At 37.3% G+C, this 21,025-nt stretch overlaps 1 protein-coding gene across 2 annotated transcripts in view; it reads left to right on the top strand.

Moving 5' to 3' along the window:
• epha4b (eph receptor A4b) overlaps nucleotides 1-21,025 on the top strand; it is a 127,216-nt gene that overhangs the window by 88,858 nt on the left and 17,333 nt on the right. For both annotated transcript variants that reach the window (XM_084119060.1, XM_084119059.1), the window contains 3 exons: nucleotides 8,615-8,682; nucleotides 8,978-9,103; nucleotides 11,052-11,237. In XM_084119060.1, coding sequence (XP_083975186.1) covers nucleotides 8,615-8,682; nucleotides 8,978-9,103; nucleotides 11,052-11,237 — 380 coding nt within the window. The remainder of the gene's footprint in view (nucleotides 1-8,614; nucleotides 8,683-8,977; nucleotides 9,104-11,051; nucleotides 11,238-21,025) is intronic.

The following is a 21,025-nucleotide window of genomic DNA, read 5'->3' as shown; positions in this document are numbered from 1 at the left end:
GCACCTGACGTTGTCTGAAATGTTATTAATTCAAATTAGACTACAGTGGTGGTGTTTCTGAAATTTAGCATTTTCAGTTTGGGTTAACTATCTAACTAACTATTTAAAGCACCAGATCTTTGATTTCTAAACACTCTTAAAAATAAATGTTTTATTGGCATCTCTGTTTCTTTAACTTCCAACAAAGTTGTGTTATAGTAGAAGTATAGGTTCTTTAGATTTTTAAACTGTTCTTCACACAAAGACAAAAATGGTTCTTTAAAGAACTGTTCAGTGAAAGGTTCTTTGTGGAGCCAAAAATGCTGCAAACCCCCCCCCCCTTCTGGAACCTTCATTTAAGAGAATAAAAAATTCTTAGTGGAAATTAGAAAACTTATGGTATCAGACTATAAAAGTTTTACTTCAATAAGTTTTATTCCAGCGTAGCTGCATGAATTAGCTGTAGACATTTTGCAGACCTGAAAAGGTCACTCTGTCTCCTACGCTTCTTTAGTTCTCACATTAATAAAAAGTAAAATCCACACATCACCTTGACCGTAGTTGTTTTTGTGTCATCAGCATGGGCGGTTATCTCAAGGTCACATGCTTATTGTCAAATGAAAAGCTAAGGTTGGTCACCTCCCGTTTTAATGCTGTAAAAAACACAAGGTAATCAAACAAGCAATTAAGCATTATGGGAGGAAATAACTTCATGCTGTGCCCTTTGCAGGCTCCTTTCAGGTTTTACAGCTCTTCCTCAGCCCAGACGCGCGCCAAACAGGAAGTCAACATTTAAGACCGCCTGCTATTCATCACTCCGAGAGGAGGAGAATGTTTTAAGGGTGGAACAGATCAGTAGAGAAGGTCAGCGTAGAGGTCAGATGTGTGTATTTTGCAGAAGCCCACGAAAAACATGCATGTTCGTTTAAATAAAAATCAAGTTTAAAAAGGAAGTTTTAATTTCAAGTTTATAATAAACTAACTGATATTTCAAAGGGTCATAACTTTGACCAAACAGTCACTGATTACTCTTCAGCGAATGGCTTACTTCATGCCAACTCTCTTGCTCTCATTTCTAAGGCGGTAATTTTGTGTTTGTAAAATGAGACGCCGGATGAATTAAAGCAGATGAGGTGATCGTAATTCAGCACACTGCTGGAGCACGAGGGTAAGAGCAGCAGCAGTCATGGGAATATCTGAACCATTTTCTTTTTCACCTAATTTTAAGTCAGTTAGAATCAGTTGGCAAGGACATGTGGCTAGGGAGGCTTTAACGGAGATGAATGAAATGCCATCCTCGTATTTCTGTAGTCCACTTGCACCAAACAGTCTCGATCAACGCCTCTGAATATCAAGCCTGCTTTTCATCTGAAATATGTCTCATTTGTGCAGCTTGTTTATCGTCGTTTGTCCAAAATTTGAATTTCGAGAAAGTTTTGTCAAGGTTGAGAAGTTCTTTTGCATCTTTCCAGCCTTTGAACTTCCATTAGATTCACATTTCAATTTGAGACTGTTTGGTTTCAAAGCCTTCCCTTTACATCCATATTTACTCAGTTTAAAGGTATCAAACTTTCTTCTAAAGGCGTCTCGGTGTAAAAACCCATCCACCCGAGGTGACGCCGAGGAGAAAGTTTCCTTGCGTTTGATCACGCCGCTGTCTTTGTCTGGCCGGCGTTCTTGATCCTGAAGAGATTCTGTTTTGGAGAGAGACGTTTTTCACACCAGGCACCTCGCAGAGGTGGGGGAATCAAAAAGTGCCTTAGTCAGCTCGCCGCTCAGGGCAGGGGCTGATGGGAATGGGCTCTACAGCTCTAGGGTTCCTGTTACAGTGGATCACTTTCTCCCCAACTCTCATTTCAATAGCGTTAGTATGCTGCAGCTCAGCAGAGCGCTCCGAGCAGAAAGCACACTGTCAGCACAATCGTCAGCCACTGCTCCGACTCGAGCCCTCAAAGAGTGTCAAGACGTAGATGTGAAAGTATAGCGAGAGATAAAAGGAAAGGAGAAACGATGGCGATGGAAGTTCTAAAAAGTGAAAAGGTCAGATAAGAGAGAAGAATAACTGAAATGTTGTGGAACATGCATAAAATGTCAAACAAACCATAACAAGCTGTTTTATTCCTCCTTACATTTGTATTAATACTTTATTTTACTGAATTTTTTATATATTTTTTTTCAAATGCCAGACTTCAGACTTTTTAAAGAAGTTTCTCGTTTCCAAGGCTACATTTATTTAATCAGAAATGCAGTAATAATGTGAAATATTATTACAATGCACAATAATTTTACAGCTCTGTTTTAATTTTTTATATTTTTTTCCTATGATGGCAAAGCTGAATTTCAGCAGCCATTACTTCATTCCTTAGTCACATAATCCTTCAGAAATCATTATAATATGTTGATTTGGTAACACTTTATTTTGATGGTCCCTTTTCAACATTCTGTTGGCTATAAGTAACTTTGCAACTACATGTCAACTAACTCCAGTGTTGGGTAAGTTACTTAAAAAGTAATTAGTTATAGTTACTAGTTACTTCTCACAAAAAGTAACTGCGTTAGTAACTGAATTACATCATTACAAAAGTAACTAATTACCAGGGAAAGTAACTATTGCATTACTTAAAAAAAATAAAATAAAAAAGTTTAAATGTAAGAAATTTAGAAAATTACTTATAAGAAAGATACCCCCAATATGAAATGTTAAATGAATGAAATGGACACTAAATAGAACATCTTATTATTATAAAACATTGTACACTAATCTACACTATTTTAATGTTGCTGTGGGACGTGATGTGAGAGACAACTATTAAATTAAATATTAATACTGAACAATGTATCAACATAAATAATAATAATACAATATAATCTTTTGGGGGTTTATTTTTATAACCTACAGAGAATGTCATCATCAGAGGTTATTTATTTTAGCCAAATTCTAGTCATGTTTGCCGCACGTGTTCACAACCGTCAAACAAATATGTTTGAACGTTCCCTGCAGGTTATTTTGGAGTTTATGTTATATAAACTAATTAAAACATTGCATATGATATGATACCGATATGCTACAGATATTATTCTAATGCTGAAATGTGTAATTTATTTATAAATAAAGTAGGCTATTTATGCTCGGTCTCTGTCTGTCGCGCACTTTCGAGCGCGTTCTCGGACACACTCGTTCTCTCTCGCTCACTGTCGAGCGCGTTCTCGGACACACTCGTTCTCTCTCGCGCACTGTCGAGCGCGCTCGCGGCATTCGCCTCGCTTTTGTCCAGTCCGGCGCCTCGTAAACACACACACACCAGAGAAAAAACTTTGCAGCTTATATGGCTGAGAGAGAGCCTACTCGGATGAAAACCGCTTCAGTGAGATCAATTATAGTAACGCCGCATTTTTATTGACAGTAACGGTAACGGCGTTGTAATGGAGGAAGCAGTAATTAGTTTGATTACTCGTTACTGAAAAAAATAACGCCGTTAGTAACGCCGTTTATTTATAACGCCGTTATTCCCATCTCTGACTAACTCTCACTAGAGTATTAGTGTACTGTTTGCATAATATCTGATAACTCTTTATTGTGATGGTCCTCCAACAGACACTCTACTGACTATAAGTAACTTTGCAACTACATGTCAACTTATTCTAACCCTAACCCTACCAGTCTACTAATACTCTACTAATACTCTGAGAGTTAGTAGACATGTAGGTGCAATGTTAATTCTAGACAACAGAATGTGTTAAAGGGACCATCAAAATAAAGTGAAACCGTTGATTTTCTACACAATAAATATTTCTTATTACTATCAGTGTTAAAACAGTTCAATATTTTTGTGGAAAACGTGATAAAAAATTTTTTCCAGGATTGTTTGCTAAATAGTGGGTTCAAAAGAAAAGCATTTTTTTTAATGTGTGTATATATATATATATAACATTATAAAAAAAATTGTCTCAATTTTTTTTTTTTTTTATATATATATAAAAATATATATTTATTGGAACTGTGCTTTGGTCTTTACTATGCCAATAAAGCTGTTGAAAATCTGAATCTGTATAAGAGACCATCAAAAAGCTATAGAAAAAAGGTTAACTTTAAAAAATTGTTTTCCATATAGTGAAAAGGAAGGAGGATTGGGTGCAGTTAATGAAAAAACAAACAAACAAACTTAAAAGTGGTCCGTACGACTTGGCATTCCACATTCCAAATCTTGTGAAGCCATGCAATAGCTTTGTTTAAAAAACAAAACAAAAACAAGAAAGATAAGTGAAAAAATCAGTTAGACAGTTATGTGAACTGAATCAATCAAATAATTGAAAAGATCAGTGGTGTAAAGTATTTTAGTTAATGTAATTAGTTACTAAAGTACTTGAGTATCTTTTTGGCTACTTTGTAGTTTTACTGAGTATTTTGCACGCCATCTAACTTTAACTTGTTTCTGCTATAAAGAAGTTATATTGCCATCTAATGGCATTGACGGTACTATATCTTATGCATTTTGCCTTTACTCACCCAAACTTGTCAACAAGGCTACTTTACGTGAATGTAAGTGCATTAGTAGGTAGTTGCTGAATCGCAGGTGTTTGATTTAGGAGATTAAGTCATGATGACTGCAGCCGGTGATGAGACCCAAACCAGAACATCCAGTGCAAGTAGACTTTGATTATTTAATTTTACTTAACATTATTTTATTTATCCGCTATATTGACAAGACCATTTTGAAGGATATGGGTTCACTTATGCACTTGAGCTTGACTGAGGCTCTTGTGTCTTCCTTAGTTTATTGCAATTTTGTGGTGTGCAGTTTTATTTTGATTTTAGAAAATATTTCTTATTTTCGCTGGTATGGCTCTTAGGTGTTGAGGACTGCATATTTGACCCTACATTCAGAATGAGTAAAATGCTTAAGGACTGTTAAAATCAAATACTCTAAGACTTTTACTCAAATCATATCGGAATTGGTACCTTGTAATGGAGTTATTTTCGCTGCAAGGTATCTGTACTTTTACTCAAGTATGGTTTTCAGGGACTCTTTTACACCTCTGGAAAAGTGATGATTCATTCATTATTCTGATATTCTTACTTCTAATATGAACTCTCATGAACATGTCAATGAGAGCTTGGTTGGATGTCCAGATTTTGACAATATCATTTTGATATGTTCATCACACAAAGCTATTGAATAGCTTCAGGAGAGTGATTTGAATGGGCCGATTTTATTATTTATGTGGTGTATTTTTGCAAAAGAGTGGCTGGAATATTATCTAAAAAAATCTTTTTTTTGTGCCTCATGGAAGAAAGAAAGTCATACTGGTTTGGAATTACATTAGGGAGAATAAATGATGACAGAATTAGCATATTTAGGTGAACTATTCTTTATAGAAGCAATGGTATGGTCTGCAGGACAGCCGTCGTGAAAAACGGTGCTCATGTGACAGCATTATTAGACCAGGAAGGTAAATTGATATGTAAATTGAGTGCGCGACTCAGAGAATAAGGAAATATGAACCTGAAATATGCTAGACCTTCACATAGAGCGAGAACAGCTTTTTTCCCCTCCCGTCAGCAGAGTACAATAGCAGTCCCAGGCAAACCGAACATCTCATATCTGTCTCCTCTGTGGGGCAGAATGTTCTGGAGAAAGAGAGCGAGAGTGCATTAGGCAACACAAAGTGATTTGTCCTCATGGTGTTCAGGTCGTACTGAGAGAGCAGAGACCATGCTGAACAAAAGCAAGCAGCACTCGCTCATTTATTGGAGGAACACTGGAAGATTGGAGTCGTTCATCAGGATGATGCTCACTGCTTTGTTCGTCAAGGAGAGACGTTTTGTCAATACAAGATGCTCTTTTTCTCATTAGATTCCTGAGAGGCCTGTCAGCCATACAGACGTACAGTGAGAACAGATTTAGAAGATTTGTGCTCCTCAATATCCGCATACACACCATGTAATGGAAATGTATGTTTCCTATTGACGTATGCAGCATAGAATCTGCACATTTTCATCTAATCCATCCATCCATCCATCCATCCATCCAGCTAGCTATCCATCCAATGTCTGTCTCTCTATAATTGTTCTATCTATCTATCTATCTATCTATCTATCTATCTATCTATCTATCTATCTAACTCATGACAAACTATAAAATGACATGACAAAATAACAGAAAGTAAGATGTTAGAGTGGTGCAGATGTAACTGTTGTACTTTTAAACATCTCTGTAAATGGATGATGGTATTGGATTATAATCAGCCTGACAAAACGAACAAATGAATGCAAAACACACACACACATACACACACACACACAGTATTTTGGTGTGCACTTGTCATTTTCCTGACAGCATAGCTGAGTGCCATCATAATAAACAGCTGTTATATTTGCTGATATTATCACATTTGTCAGATTGCATTCATAAAACAACAAGAGAAAGTTACGATCTTAATGAATGGCGTGTTTTCTAGTTTTGATGACCTTAACCTACCGTTCTTGTTTTTTTGGCACATTCGTCTCCTTTTTTTATTCTTCGTTCTCCTTGACATCAATGACAAGATGAGTCGAGGTTTCCACAGTCACACAGACACGCACACACACACACACACACACACACACATGCACAGGGGGATCCATCCGTCCAGCCAATTAGTGGCGTTTACATGATGACAAGCTTGTGTTTGATTCAGCCAAATAAAATCAGCATCAAACAGAAGTGATGGAGCATGATGAACACTGGGAATCGACTCCACTATGTGGTGTATACACACGTATGTATGTGTGTGTGTGAGTGAGGTGTGCTTGCCAAAGACAGAATCATTCAAACTCAGCTTCAGCCTGCCAACTGGCCATGGCTGGGCTCCTGTGACCCTGGCATGGGCGGCCCTTCTCCTCATCATTACTGCCAAATTAAAAGCCAGAAGCCTCCAGCTCATCTGTCTCCCTTCTGCCGACTCTTATCACAGGCTCGGCCGCTCCCTCGCCGTGCCGAACGGAGAGCACGCTTATTACGGGAGCCTTGGAACTTGCCCCAAACCAATTATAATCAAAATATGATTTTAAAATGTACTAGTCCTTGATTGTAATGAGAGAGTTCTACATTTTCTTCTCAGATTAGCTGTCATGAGTGATTCTTACTTCGAGACAAATTACCGAGGGGAGTTTAGGCTCAGGAACAGGGGAGAAGAGAACCTGAAGAAAGGAGATGTAATTCCCTCATAGCTTCTCTCATTAAAGCGTAATGCTGTTTTAAAAGATTAGGCAGTTACATGTGGGAAGATGCGGAGGCTGATTCGGTTCAAGAAGATCTTCAGTCAAGCATCCTCATGACCTGCTGTAAGGTACGGAGGAAAATAAATGGCTTTCTAGACACACTCAAAGGCAAGTCAGTTCATTTGGCAATGGTAACACCTTTCAGCAGCAATTTTCAAAGAATTTCTCCTAACTAATTGAAAGCTGAAGGATTTATATAGGAACCATAGGAAGGAACCATATATAAAAATCATGCTATGTTGAATGATTTTTAAAAACTTTTTTAATTAAATGTATTAATTATTCAACTTCACGTTGAATGTTTATTTTGTTATTTTATTTTATTATTTTAATTACTGGCACCTTATTTTTATTTATTTATTTACTACATCAATCCTGTAACAACTCGACCTCCCCTTTATTTTTGTTCTATATTAAATATAAACCTCCTGATTTCACAAGGGAATTTTGAGCTTGTGTTTAGTCTCATATTCAAGCTTCCATCACAGACACCGAGTCAAACACGTTTATGATTATCTTACGCAAGGACTGTATAAAAAGGCAAACTTGTTCACTTAAAAAATGTGAAACTGCTATTATAATTTCATTACCATGTGCCTTCAGGAAACGCACTTCAGGAAACTTTTTTTGCGTAAACTGCAACTGCAATTAGTTGACAAATGACTGCGATGTTTAAAATGTTCCAGGAGCTTTTATACTGGGTATGTTGCACTATATTGCTGCAGGCGAAGGCAGACGGTTTCAGAATCATACCCACGGAGACCCAGAACACCAGTGGGTATTTTTAGACATTCCAACGTGCCCTCGGAGACTACTCACAGATGTGCTAGTGTGCTCAACACACACACATATATATGCAAAGACAAACTTTTATCAGGGCATACACTTATTCAAACTCAAATGTTAACAGTTGTATCCATGTTTTAGGTGGCATACTCATTCAAACACATTCAGACTCAATTAAAGTCAGCATGAAAGGGAAGTTTTGATAGTCTTTTCTTCCCTATTATGATGTATATCCGATTGAAACAGCAAATGTAGGGCTGGTTTGATTTCGTCCTTCGGGAATTGATTGGATCGTAGGAAGTTGGGCGTAACTAACTAAATGGAAGCAGATCTGAATGCAACATTCTGTAAAAATATAAGAATCTTCAATTATGTTTTTCATGGTGACTTTTAAGTATATACAGACTGGAAAACAGTGATTAATGTTACAGCTGAGTCTATTATATGATGGAAACTTCATCTCCTTCAGCAGCATGGAAATAATCGTAATCTTTTCCTCACTCTCGAGTCCTGAATGGCAATTTTATGGCTGGTTTATAAAATACACCTTTTTATATGTGATGTTTTTATCTTTTTTATGCGTTTCAGACATTGTGGCTACATCAAAGCGAAGCAAGATCCAGATGAAGAAAAAATGCAGTTTCAGAACGGGAGAGGTACGGTGGCCAAAATAGCTCGCACACAAACACACACAACACTCATACATAATGGATTGTCAAAACAAATGGTTGTTTTTAGAGGTAACATAAATGTAAAAGGTCTCTCTTCCAGCTATGAGAGTGGGATATAAATCAAAAACTCTCATGCTCAACCTTACTGTGGAGTTTATCTTTTCCAAAAGTTTTAGGAGACCGGTTGGGTTTATGGTCCAGTTGTGTCTTGGTTTTCACTTGGACTCAAAATCCCTGTGTGAAAACATGTGATCTTTTTTTCTTCTTCTTTTTATTGCAGTGAAACTGCCAGGAAGCAGGACGTACATTCACCCCCACACTTATGAGGACCCAAATCAAGCCGTCCGAGATTTTGCCAAGGAAATCGATGCCTCTAATATACGTATAGAGAGAGTTATAGGTGCAGGTGAGAGTCTGACTCTTCTGTAGACCAAATTGTAGAAATAAAATCACTTTGAATCACAAATATACATTATACAAATGTCGCTACTTGCACACTAGGGTTTGTTCACTTCATAAAACCTTTTTCTGAATGTTTTCAGGGCGTAAGTTGCAGTTCTTTGATAATATATGTCAAAGAATAGAGATTTGTATTTGAGCCCTAATTATACAACGTCTGCCAACTGTAATCCTCCCACATAAAGCTGCTGTTTGAAACACTGACCTATTAATACCACATATCTCTGCGTCTGAACTTAGCTTTGAAATCTCATTTTCCTCAGCGTTTGGTTTCTCTGTGAGTGAATGTCTGCTTCTCCATTTTCAAAAAATGTTTGTACTTAGTGCTTCTTTCATTCTTTCTCTGTCTCATTTCCTCTTTCTCTCCATCTGGCTGCAATAGTGTTCATCAGAGTTCTTTAGGGCTTTAGGAGATCTGAATTAAACGATACCATTTAGAAATGTTGTCACTCTGCACAGCTTTCTGGAAAACTTGATTCTGGTTGGTCAGTAATGAAATTCTGCAGTGATGGATAGAATGACAGACAGATAGATAGAAGGACAGACAGACATTAGATGGATGGATGGATGGATGGATGGATGGATGGATGGATGGATGGATTGATAGAGACTGATTGATACATAGATCCAATTCAATATTTTATGTTAATTTATTTCTATTTTGTAAGCTGCTATGTAGTCTGCTGAAATAAAATAAAATAAATTAATAATAATAAAGTGTTTTGCCTTGCTTCTCAGTAAAAAATAACTAAACATCCTTAAATGTGGTGAACTGAGAAATCAAATTTTCCTTGAGCTTTTGACATATAAGAGGTCATCATACTATAAGAATATCCTGTAAGTTTCAGAACTGAAAACGACCTTGTTAGTCCAATAAAAGCTGTTATTGACACCAGGCACAGCGAACGACAGGTTTTTCAAAGTGGGGATCTATGACATCAAAGGGTATCAAACACCGCCTCCGCAGAAGAAGATCAACGCCTACTTCAACACTGCCTGTTTAGCCCCGCCCACCGATTCGCACATTACATGAAACTCATTATAATATGCAAAACTGTTATCCAATCATAGCAGTGGGTGTTTACTTCCAAGTCTTCAATGTGGCACGCCCATAAAAACCGAGCGTTTCAGGAGCTAGGCTCAAAACCAGGGTAGAAAATAGCCTATTACTTTTTCATTTTGATGTTTTTGAATGTAAAAACCAAGCGAACGTCATAAGTTGACCTCAGACATCAATATAAAAAAATTTAAAAAGCCAGTTCATGACCACTTTTAAATGATGTAATATAATCTTAAAGTCGCAGTTGTAAAATCAGTGTCCAAAGTCAGTCAAATGGATATTATTTATGCATATTTCCTTCAAAAACCTGTCATAGTTAGCCTGGCAACTCACCATTGGCACGGCTCAATCCGAGGGGCGGGATAAACGGCTGTCTTTCAGATTCCCTCTGCACGCAGTAGGACAGCGCTTCAACCAACCAGAGCGTTTTCCCAACAACGGAGCTAGTTGATAGATTCAACTTTTGCCATATCTGGCCGGCAAAACTACGAATACATCTTCCTTTTTTTAAGAATGACTTAAGTGCCGTTCTTTGCTCTTTTCTCCAGAGTCGCGGCCAAAGCCGATTCGAAAGACTGTTCTCCAGCAGCAGCCATTCTTTGTTTTCAAGTAGCAGGAACCGTCGCAACTCTGTCGTCATTATGTTAAGCCCGCCCCGCCTACTCTATACACAACGTGATTGGCCTGACCCAATTTAGGTTTTTGCAGCTCGAATGTCAATGGAGAGTTGCTAGACTACCCTGGAAGCAAAATACATTTTGCTGCCGCTAGGGTGCGTCTAGATTTCTAGGCTATGTCATAGTCTGACACTGATGAAAGCTGTGTCGCTCCCTAGGTGAGTTTGGTGAGGTTTGCAGTGGCCGTCTGAAGCTCCCCAGCAAGAGAGAAATCTACGTGGCCATCAAAAGTCTGAAGGCAGGATACTCCGAAAAGCAGAGGCGGGACTTCCTGAGTGAGGCCAGCATCATGGGACAGTTCGACCATCCCAACATCATCCGACTGGAGGGAGTCGTTACCAGATGTAAGTGACTGACGTGTTCTTTCGTGTTCACCTTCACCCAAAGGCTTTTAAAATGATCGACTGAAACATTTAAGTAACCTTACACTGCATTATAAACACTGAGGGAAAAATAAGCTGTTCTCAAAAGGGCTTTCAGATTTCAATTGCACACTTGAGTTCATTGCTCAGTGCGTGGTTGAATAGCACAAGTGTGACAAAAAATGATTATTGTGACTACACCAACAACCTTTTTCCACCACAGTGGTCACAAAGTGTTTTCATGGCATTGTGATTAAGAGGCAGATGGGGGTGTGCTGTATACTCACTGATGTGCTCAGTCTTGGGGAGGACAGGAACAGAGCTCCACTGTTCCACCTGAATGGATCTGTTGAGTTGGATCTGACCACACAAGAGTATTGGCTCACTACAGCAGATGTATTGCAGAGCAAGCCTAGATTCTCGGTTAAAGCTTGACTAAACATTCTTGCTTTAAATGTACCCGTTAACTGTTTACTTTTCATTAGGGAATGTTTGGCTCCTTGGAAACTTTTCATTAGGGAATGTTATGCAGAACGTTAACATTACGTTAAAATAATATTAAGAAACCCTAAGTATTAAACGTCTTTTTGAATTGGCACGTTCTTGAAAATGGATTTTCACCTGGTAGATTATCTTTTTTTTTTTTTTTTTTTTTTACTTGGGCCATAAGGCAACCCCACCAAAAAAACCCTATCAAAAGTATAGGAACCAGTGTTAGTACAATTGAGATACTATTATAGTTTTTTATACATATTTTTGGATTAGTTTTATTTTTTATATATTTTCTGTTTTAATTTTTAATTAAAGTTTTAGTAATTTTGTTGTGTTTTGTCAATTTATATGTTTTTAAAATATATCTGTATAGTTTCTTAATCATTTTTATTTCAGTTTTAGTTTTAGTTATTTTAGTACATCATGTTAAAAAAATTAAAATGAGAAATGTTCCCTTGGCAACTAGCTGAAATAAAATTATTTCAATTAATATTATTATTCTTTTTAAAAAGTAAAAATGTTGTTTTACTTTCATTTAACTATAATAAATCTGATAGGAACATGCAAAAAACAAAACAAAAAAAAAACATTCTGTCAGTGACATTTGCACGTATGAATACTACTAGTATTTTGAGTAGAATGTGATAATATTGTTGGCTTTTAAACAATTAATAGTTTCAGCAACATGAAGAACATTACAAATCAACGTTCTTACTAAGTTGTTAATGCAAAGAATGTTGTCAGGAATGTTATACTAACCTTTAAATAGCATTATAGTCACTTTCTTTTTTTAAATAGACATTTGAATATTCTTACAACCAAAAGGAAATACTTGTAAAATTTTAGGACATAAATTTGTTATCTGGGAACTTAATGTGAGGCCACTTTCTTCTTGCGTATTATATTCTTTGTGTTTGTTTTTCCTTTTAATCGTTTGTTTCTCCCATCTTTGACTGCCATTTGCACGTATATGTTTGTGGCCTATTGCCGTTGTCTAAATTGGATCTTAATCGCAGACAGAGATAGACTTACACTGGGTTATGCGTGTTGGAAACCTTTAAGAGTTTCATTATCTCATCAGTAATGGGGACGAGCTTATCGAAGAACTTCAGCTTTCACCAGACGCCAAACAAAAACCCTTTCTTTCAAGTGTCATTATGACTGAACCAACGTCTGCGACTCTCCACACTACCTATAGAGCACAACAATGAGAGTATGCATATTTATGACTGCATGAATATTAATCATTTAAATAGTTAATTGGATGTGTTTTAAGTGTCATAAATATTCAGAAGCGCACATATGAACAGCGAAGTCTCGACATTTCTTATTCATTTTTCGCTCTGTTCTCTCTAATGCGGAATGCTAATTTTGACCTTTTGTTAGCATTGGTTTGTGCAGTTTACAGAACTATTTTCTCTGTAAATCGAGTTTGCTTTTCATTTTGAAAAGGCAGACGCTGCCTAATTGCCTGTCTTCCAGTTATAAGTGGTGTATTTATGTTCTGAGCAAATATCAGGGGCTCAGGGTTAAAGCTCAGTTCAGTATCTCTCGGAGCACGCAGACTATTTGGAAGAACAAAGTAGCGGTTTAAGTGAGAGTAATGCATTCAACATTGGGGTGCACTTTGACCTCTGTCTTCATGGAATAGACCGGTCCTCTCTCAGAATCTAAAAAAAGCCTGATTTTGACAGGGTAAAGGAGAGTTTAGAGGAAGACGTAGAGGGAAAAAATGCTACCGCTTTATCATACAGCTGTATCATACAAATAAATAGTTAAAAAATCATACATTGTGATTTCTGGATTTTTTTTTTTTAGATTATGTCTCTCACAGTGGACATGCACCTACGATGACAATTTCAGACCCCTCCATGATTTCCAAGTGGGAGAACTTGCAAAATAGCAGGGTGTTCAAATACTTATTTTCCTCACTGTACATGTAAAACTTCTGATCAAGCTATTTGACATATTCTTACATATAAAAACTGAATTCACACTTTTGTGTAAGATATTATTTTTGTGATAATTTGTCTTGTGGTATATACTTAAATATCTTAATTTTAACTAAGCATCTTACAGATTTTTGAAGGGTAAAGTGATAGTCATGTCACTGTCCATATGGCCGCATGTACTCTGGCCTTGGGGGTTGTGAATAGTTGCACGTATGACAGCGAAGAGAGGCAAATTCACAGATCACTGCTCAGCAGGTCAGTGGCTGCAGGGCCGAGGAGAGGGCAAGGGAACATCAGGGACAACTCGCTAACCTTTAACTCCAAACAGTTATTCAAAACATCCATTTCTAACAGCTCTCAGCATTAAAATCATTCCATTTTGTACAACCTTTAAAAACCTAAAATATATGCAGGGTAGTGTCACAATATACCACTGCATGATCATTGGTTAGCTCCTTCGCTAATGGTGTCTGATTCATAAATGAGCCATTATTTTTATTCATTTCCATGGATGAAAAGATATTGAAATCATTTTTATAGTGAATATATGTCCTTTTATTTTTGCTCGGCTCTAAAATATTTAATAAAATATTTCATTGGCACGCAGACTCTGATGAATAAAGTAGCAGTTTAAGTGAAAGCAATGCATTCAATCTAAGGCTACAGTCTCTAAAAAATCATAAAAAATCCAGCAATCTCAAAGGACTAGTAATGGAAAAATATTTTTTTTAAATTGTAAACGCTGATAAACAGTGATAAACAGCAGTATTTAATACAATAACATGTATTTTACAACAAAAATGTAATGTAAAATGTTGTGCAGGAACTTCTGGGAACTCTTGAACTCAAATGAGTCAATCGAGTTTTAACAGTTTTTTTTTAATAAACAAGGCTGCCGCCAAATAGTCAACTAAACATTAGTCGACAAGACGAGGCTTAGTCGACCAAATGTTAATTAGTCAGTTGTGAAAAGAAACCGCTCGCAAAGACCCGCCCCCTTTAGTTACTGTTGCTATGTCCGACAAGCCATTCTGCTCTCACGCCACACATCATGTTCTCACGCAATGAAAAATACATTGCGGAGAAAAGAGGACACTGACAATGCGTCGACAGACAGGACATAGCAGGTTACGTTTGATATGAAACAAAGTCTGAACTTTCAAATTAGGTCATTTTTTTAAGTAATTTAAACAATAAATACCGTTTTGTGGCTCTTTAATGTATCACTGCATCACCTCAGTTGAAGCTGCTCGTGAACCGATCATCTCTTCCTTCAAGTTAATTTATAGCATCAAATTAACATGAATGAACATCAGAAGGAATGTTGTTTCAACCGCGGAAAGACGCCAGTACACACTATTTTTCAAGTTCAAATCCACCGACGTTAATCTACTAACTCTCCTGACTGCTTTGTCAGACAAAATAGCAGATTCGGCAGATGGCCGATTATGATTTGTCAGATCGTCTGTCAAACTCGCTGCGAAGGATGAATTGCGAAGTCACAGTCCATGATGGACATATCGTTAATACAGTTGGTCCATGTGGTAATTATGTCAGGCAAGACATCCTAACGTTCGCCTATAATTCATCGACCTCAAACATGGCTTATCATTCGTAATGATTATCATATCATAAGTAGTAGCCTACGTTAGTCAGTTTACATGGCCGCTTGCTTTAACATCAATGTTAACCTAGATAAATGTGTGCTATTAATAGGCACATATCCAAGTGTTTGTGCGGAGTACGGAAGCTGAATTAGTACCGCACTTACTGCGGTAAGTTTAACTTGACCTGCATTTCTCTCTATAGGCACATCTGTTATACTGGGTAGATGACGAATTGGCGTCATCAACTTCATCTTTGCAGCCAACACTGACCAACAAATAACTAGTTTATTAATAAATTAACAAAATGTCCAGACAGTCCTCCTCTCTTTTGTTTTTCCCAACACATTCATAATCATTACTTTTGCCGGTGCGCTGCAGCAAGCTTTATGCGTGCGCTTGAGCGTTTAATTTATATTTTAAAGGCTCATTATTATGGTTTAGTATTTCTTATAATGTAAGAAATGTTACATATAATACTCTTTTTCAGGCCTGAAACTGAGACCATTTTCCAAAATGATTCTGGCCTCCCAATGTTATCTTTCAGGGCTCATTTTAGTAATGTACACAAAGACGCTTTAGTAAATGTAGTTTTTATTGTGTGTGTGTGTGTGTGTGTGTGTGTGTTTTTTCTGCTTGTGGGCTCCCTGATCAACAAATCCAAAACAGAGGCCCAATCAACAGCACTTTATCAGAATAATGTTCCAAACCCTCACTCTCACTGTGATTGCTTCCATTGTTATGTAGATGGTGGGTATGGTGCGACTAAAAGAAATCTTTGGAAATAGCCCTTTTAATTGCTATCTCGTCATTTGTCAGAAAAGTTATGATCTTTCCGTATTTCTCATTTCCTCCTTTATGTGGCAACAATCGCCTAATCTGGAAGCATTCAATTTGGAGGAGGCTATCATCTCCTCTCATCGCACTCTTTCCACCGCAAAGGATTTTCCTCCTAACGAAGTGGCTGCTATTTCGAGAAAGCATTCATTAAAACCGCCGCTCTTTTGTTTAGGGGACAATGAGAGTTTAAAGTCTTGCGGAGACTCTTGTGTTAAATTGCGTTGACTCTTGTGGTAGATTAAGGGCTGCGATGTACCTCCGTGTCTCTGTGCTGTTCTTGGAAAGGACTTGTAAAGAAACTCAGTGCTAAGTACATCATGTGTCATTTAGTTAAAACACCATTTGGAAAATCGATAAGATTGTAAAGTTGAAGAACAGCGTCTTTTGTTCTTTTGTTCATAATCGTAGCGGGAGGACACAAAGTGGGCCGTCGGGGTATCAACCTGGTCAATATCTCTTTAATCCTATAAGTTAGTACCTTGTAGATCAAAGCCAGGAATATATGGAGATATGAGTTCTGCTGTTCCCACAGTAACCGCTGTCGAACTAAATAAAACCGCTTTAATGGGGGTGTAAAATCAATACTCTATTTGCAAAAGGGGTTTGCGCCTTGTGGGTGAGCCAGCATTGAGAATAGCCCAATCTGCTTGCCTGATTTGAGCTTGTTAAGGGGTGTCACTGCTGGGGTCCTGATGGGACGACTGCAGGCCACATGTAAAACCTCTTGTGTGCCGCTCTACACACAAACATATGTTTATACATAAGTGTTCAAGCTGGTGTGCCTCTCTCCCCATTCGCAATTACCCAATCCGCCTCGTATCTGATCAATTTTTTATCGCCTACACACACACAAACACTCTAGATGTCAAATCACCTGCTACAAAGGTCTGTTTCCTTTAATGATCATCCTACAGTCCTGGTTAGAGCTAAATCACAGGGGCATTGCATTACACAGATGAGGTGTTATGTGATATTGATTACTTGAGTTTGTTGCAGGTATTCATTTATTTATTTATTTTTTACGGAACCTGCAATACAAACATGTAGGTCAGAGGGACTCCCCTGGGAATAGATTTATCCGGCAATTTTCCCCAGTAAGTATGTATAGAGTTCAAGAGATTCTGTGCAAAATGCCTTTGACAGCAGCGTGCTGTGACAGCTTTATCTAAGTGGATATGTTTTTAAAATCTCTGTCCTAGATATTAAAAGTACTGTTTACTATTTTAATATACTTTAAAATATAATTTTGTCAAATTTCAAATGATCCTTCACAAATCATTGTGCTTAACATACCCTATTGTTATCAATATTGAAAACAGTTTTTTGTGGAAATTGTGATTTTTTTTTTTTTAGGATTCTTAAGAGAGTTCAGAAGATTCTGTTATTTGAAATAGAATTCATGTTACAATGTAAAAGTCTTAATTGTCACTTTTGAGTGTTTTTGCTTATTTCTGTAGTGAAACTTTTCATAACTTTTTTTTATTTCTCAAAGTTTGTTTTTAACACATTATTGCACCATAATGGCATCATAATATCACTGTAAGAAAAAAAAAGTAATAGAAAAGGATTAAAGGGATAGTTCACCCAAAAATTAAAATTCTTTTATCATTTATTCACCCTTAAGGTGTTCCAAGCCGGTATAAATTTCTTTGTTCTGACATACACAAAGGAAGATACATTTTGGAAAAAATATTTTTTTCCAACTATGGCTGTCATGGGGGCGGGGGGGTTCTTATTTGGAAATGTGGTCTTATTTGGAAATAAGGTTTCAAATATCTTCATGTGTGTACAGCAGAACATATACCTTTACACAGGTTTGGAACAACTTAAGGGTGAGTAAATGATGACAGAATTTTCATTTTTGGGTGAACTATCCCTTTAATTCTAAAACGCAACAGAAAACAATGCAATGCGTAATTCAAAATACGGGGAAACGCTTATGAAAAAGAAATCGAGAAAATTCCTTTGTATTAACACAGAACATTGTCTTCTGAAGATTCATTTGTAGACCTGCCTTAACTGTATTTAGTGTCACCCTCAGGGTTTTTTGATCTTCACAGTATGTAAATCTATAACCTAACCCTGTGTTGAAACTCTAACTAACACACACAGAGCTCATTGTAGATGGCTGCTATTCCAGCCATGCAGGGTTCACGAAGGTTAAACATATTCTTCTCTTTGTAGAAACAAAGCAGAAAGAGAAGAACGGGTCTTGAGGGTGAAATCACAGAGATATGCCTGCCCTCTGTTCATAAGACATGTGATGCTAATGTAGGAAGCTCTCAATGAGCTCTATTGTGCGCTTTTGTGATAGCGAGCACACATTCTGCACCGGATGGAGATGCTTGTGTGTGCTTGTGCCATAACCTTTTTGTAACTCATCAGGAAAATATGCCACATCAGATGTCCAGATTAACTCTTGATAACGCATGAATTAGAGGGGAAATTAAAAAAAAATCCCCTCAAGGTTGCCAGAGATTAATGTCAAGAGCAGATCTTTCAGAGCTGTTTTCCGAAGAGCTCATAACAAGGAGTGTTTTATTAGTTAAACGCCTGCTGTAATCACGGCTGACGGTTGTTTTAGCACTTAAACCCACGTACAAAATCAACACTAGATGACCTTTCAAAAAGATTTGCCAGACTTTAGTCAAGCGTTGAGTATGAAATTAATTTCCTTGGTAAATTCCAGCTTTTGAAACCAATTCCGATCTGAAGGACACCCGCATTAGAGATTTGATATTTGTTAAAGGCACGTACGTGATCCCGTTAAATCCTCACATCTGCCCTCGCAGTGTTTAACTGCACGTTCATCTCGTGTTTTCTGTCTCTGGGCTCGGCTGTAGGCTGTTACGCTGAGGTCAGGGCCCCGGGAGGCCCCGTAAGCTTCTCTGATCGGATCCACTGCCTCGGCCACCCGCTCTTTCAGGATCAATGCCAGTTGCCGCTTCAACTGTCTTTCTGATAAAGCAGTCACACACACACAGTGACATCAGATTGCCACCCGTCGCCGTGCCATTCCCAGAACACAGTGTGCCGTGGTCCGTTCCCTCTCTTTCTCTTTCTGCGGCTGACAGCTACATTAGTCTGCCTCTGAAAAGTAAAAGCAATTGCAAATTTTTTTTTCCCTTTTTCGGATGAGACATGAGGGGTTGGGTTTGGGGGTGTCGAGGAAGGCATTTATCTCAGTGAGATAGTGATTTAATTTTAGGTGATGTATAACCAGCCAGTTGCCATGGTGATGCTCAGAGGGGGGTGATCAAACCTGTTTTTCACAAACTCATAGAGGCATATACTGTATACTGTATATGACTAGAGCACATATCTCTGTATTCCAGAGTGGAGTTGTCGGGAATATAAGTCATTTATCAGCACTGACACGGCTAGTGTTTACACGTCCCTGAGAGAGGCAGGAACAACAGTCCACAACTGAGCACTTAAACACTGATACACTGACACACATTCTGTGTACACAAATTTTTTTCTTTTCTTTTTTTGGAGTAGTAACTGGACTTTTTTTAAAAAAAAATATTTGTCATGCTAAATCATAAAATAGCTTGAATGTAACTCTAAAACCTTGCCTCATTTAGTATACGTGGTTCTATGAATATGCAAATTAGCTCCGCCTCCAGTTCAAAGATCCACTTGTTGACGATCACACGTTGACGTGATTGGTTACAAGGTTGTGACATCAGAAACACCAGCGATTTCAAACCGCGTTTTTGAGACTGTCTTTGGTGTTGACTTATGAATTTGCACATGGTTTGTCTTAAAGCATATTAAAAACACCTCATAGACATTTAAACAACATTCAAAACTTGATTTTCACCACAGGGGAAAAAACTAAGACCATTTGCTAAGCTCCGCCCTCCTTCGTTGCTTATAGACCGGAAAAAAACTGAAGATTTCAGTCAACAATGTCATTTTCAGTAAAATGTACTAATCAATAGGATAATATTCTGGACTGGGATGAATTGTTACCGCATATAATTTGTATCTGCCTTATCTATAAATTGTTAAGTAAGGAAAACGAAGAAAAAAAATAATGCTTGAATTCTCTCTGAGGAAGTTATTTCACATTTTGATGTGCATATATATATATATATATATATATATATATATATATATATATATATATATATATATAAAATATAATATTATTATTATTATTATTATTATAATAATATATTATTATAATATTATTATTTTTATTTTTTACCTTAAAATTTTAAAATCATCAAAACAAAAAGGTCCTTACATTAGAAAAGAGCAAAAGCTTGACTCATAAAAATCCGACCAATAAAAATAATTTAAACCTGTTTCTGAAAATGTTGGTAAACTGATTTTAATTTTGTGTAATGTATGAAATTTAATCCAATAATGCATTTTATTTGCTTAAGTGAATGTTTATCATTAACACATTTATCTCATCTGGGTGCTAACATGATAACCTATTTCCTGCTATCTGAAGCACTGGATGCCCACTTAGCATTCAGTGTCTGTATATGTATAAGCCTCCTCTGAGGAGACCTACTTACGCTTGGCGTAGGTTCATACAGATCCTTGATATGCCCCTTTTACAAAGACAAGCATGGTGTACACCACCAGAATCATACGCACCGACTAATCAACAGGCACATTTGACACGGTCATATTACCCCAGCGGTCACGTTTTGATTCGTTCCGTCAAATCTGTACATGGACGTTTCTGAAATGAAACAAGGGTCGCTAAACTGTTGAACTCTCTGTGACCTGTGAGTGATATATTTAGGTCAGAGGATTGAGAGGGATATGACAGAGCTTGTTAACCGGGACTCGACAAGGCGCTGGAACATTTTTCTGTTTATTTCACTCTGTCGCTTTATTTCAGATATCAGGTTGCAGA

Source organism: Abramis brama (genome assembly GCF_963993115.1).
Source record: "Abramis brama genome assembly, chromosome: 7".
In the NCBI taxonomy this organism is placed as follows: Eukaryota; Metazoa; Chordata; class Actinopteri; order Cypriniformes; family Leuciscidae; genus Abramis; species Abramis brama.
This window is presented reverse-complemented; position numbering and strand designations above follow the sequence as displayed.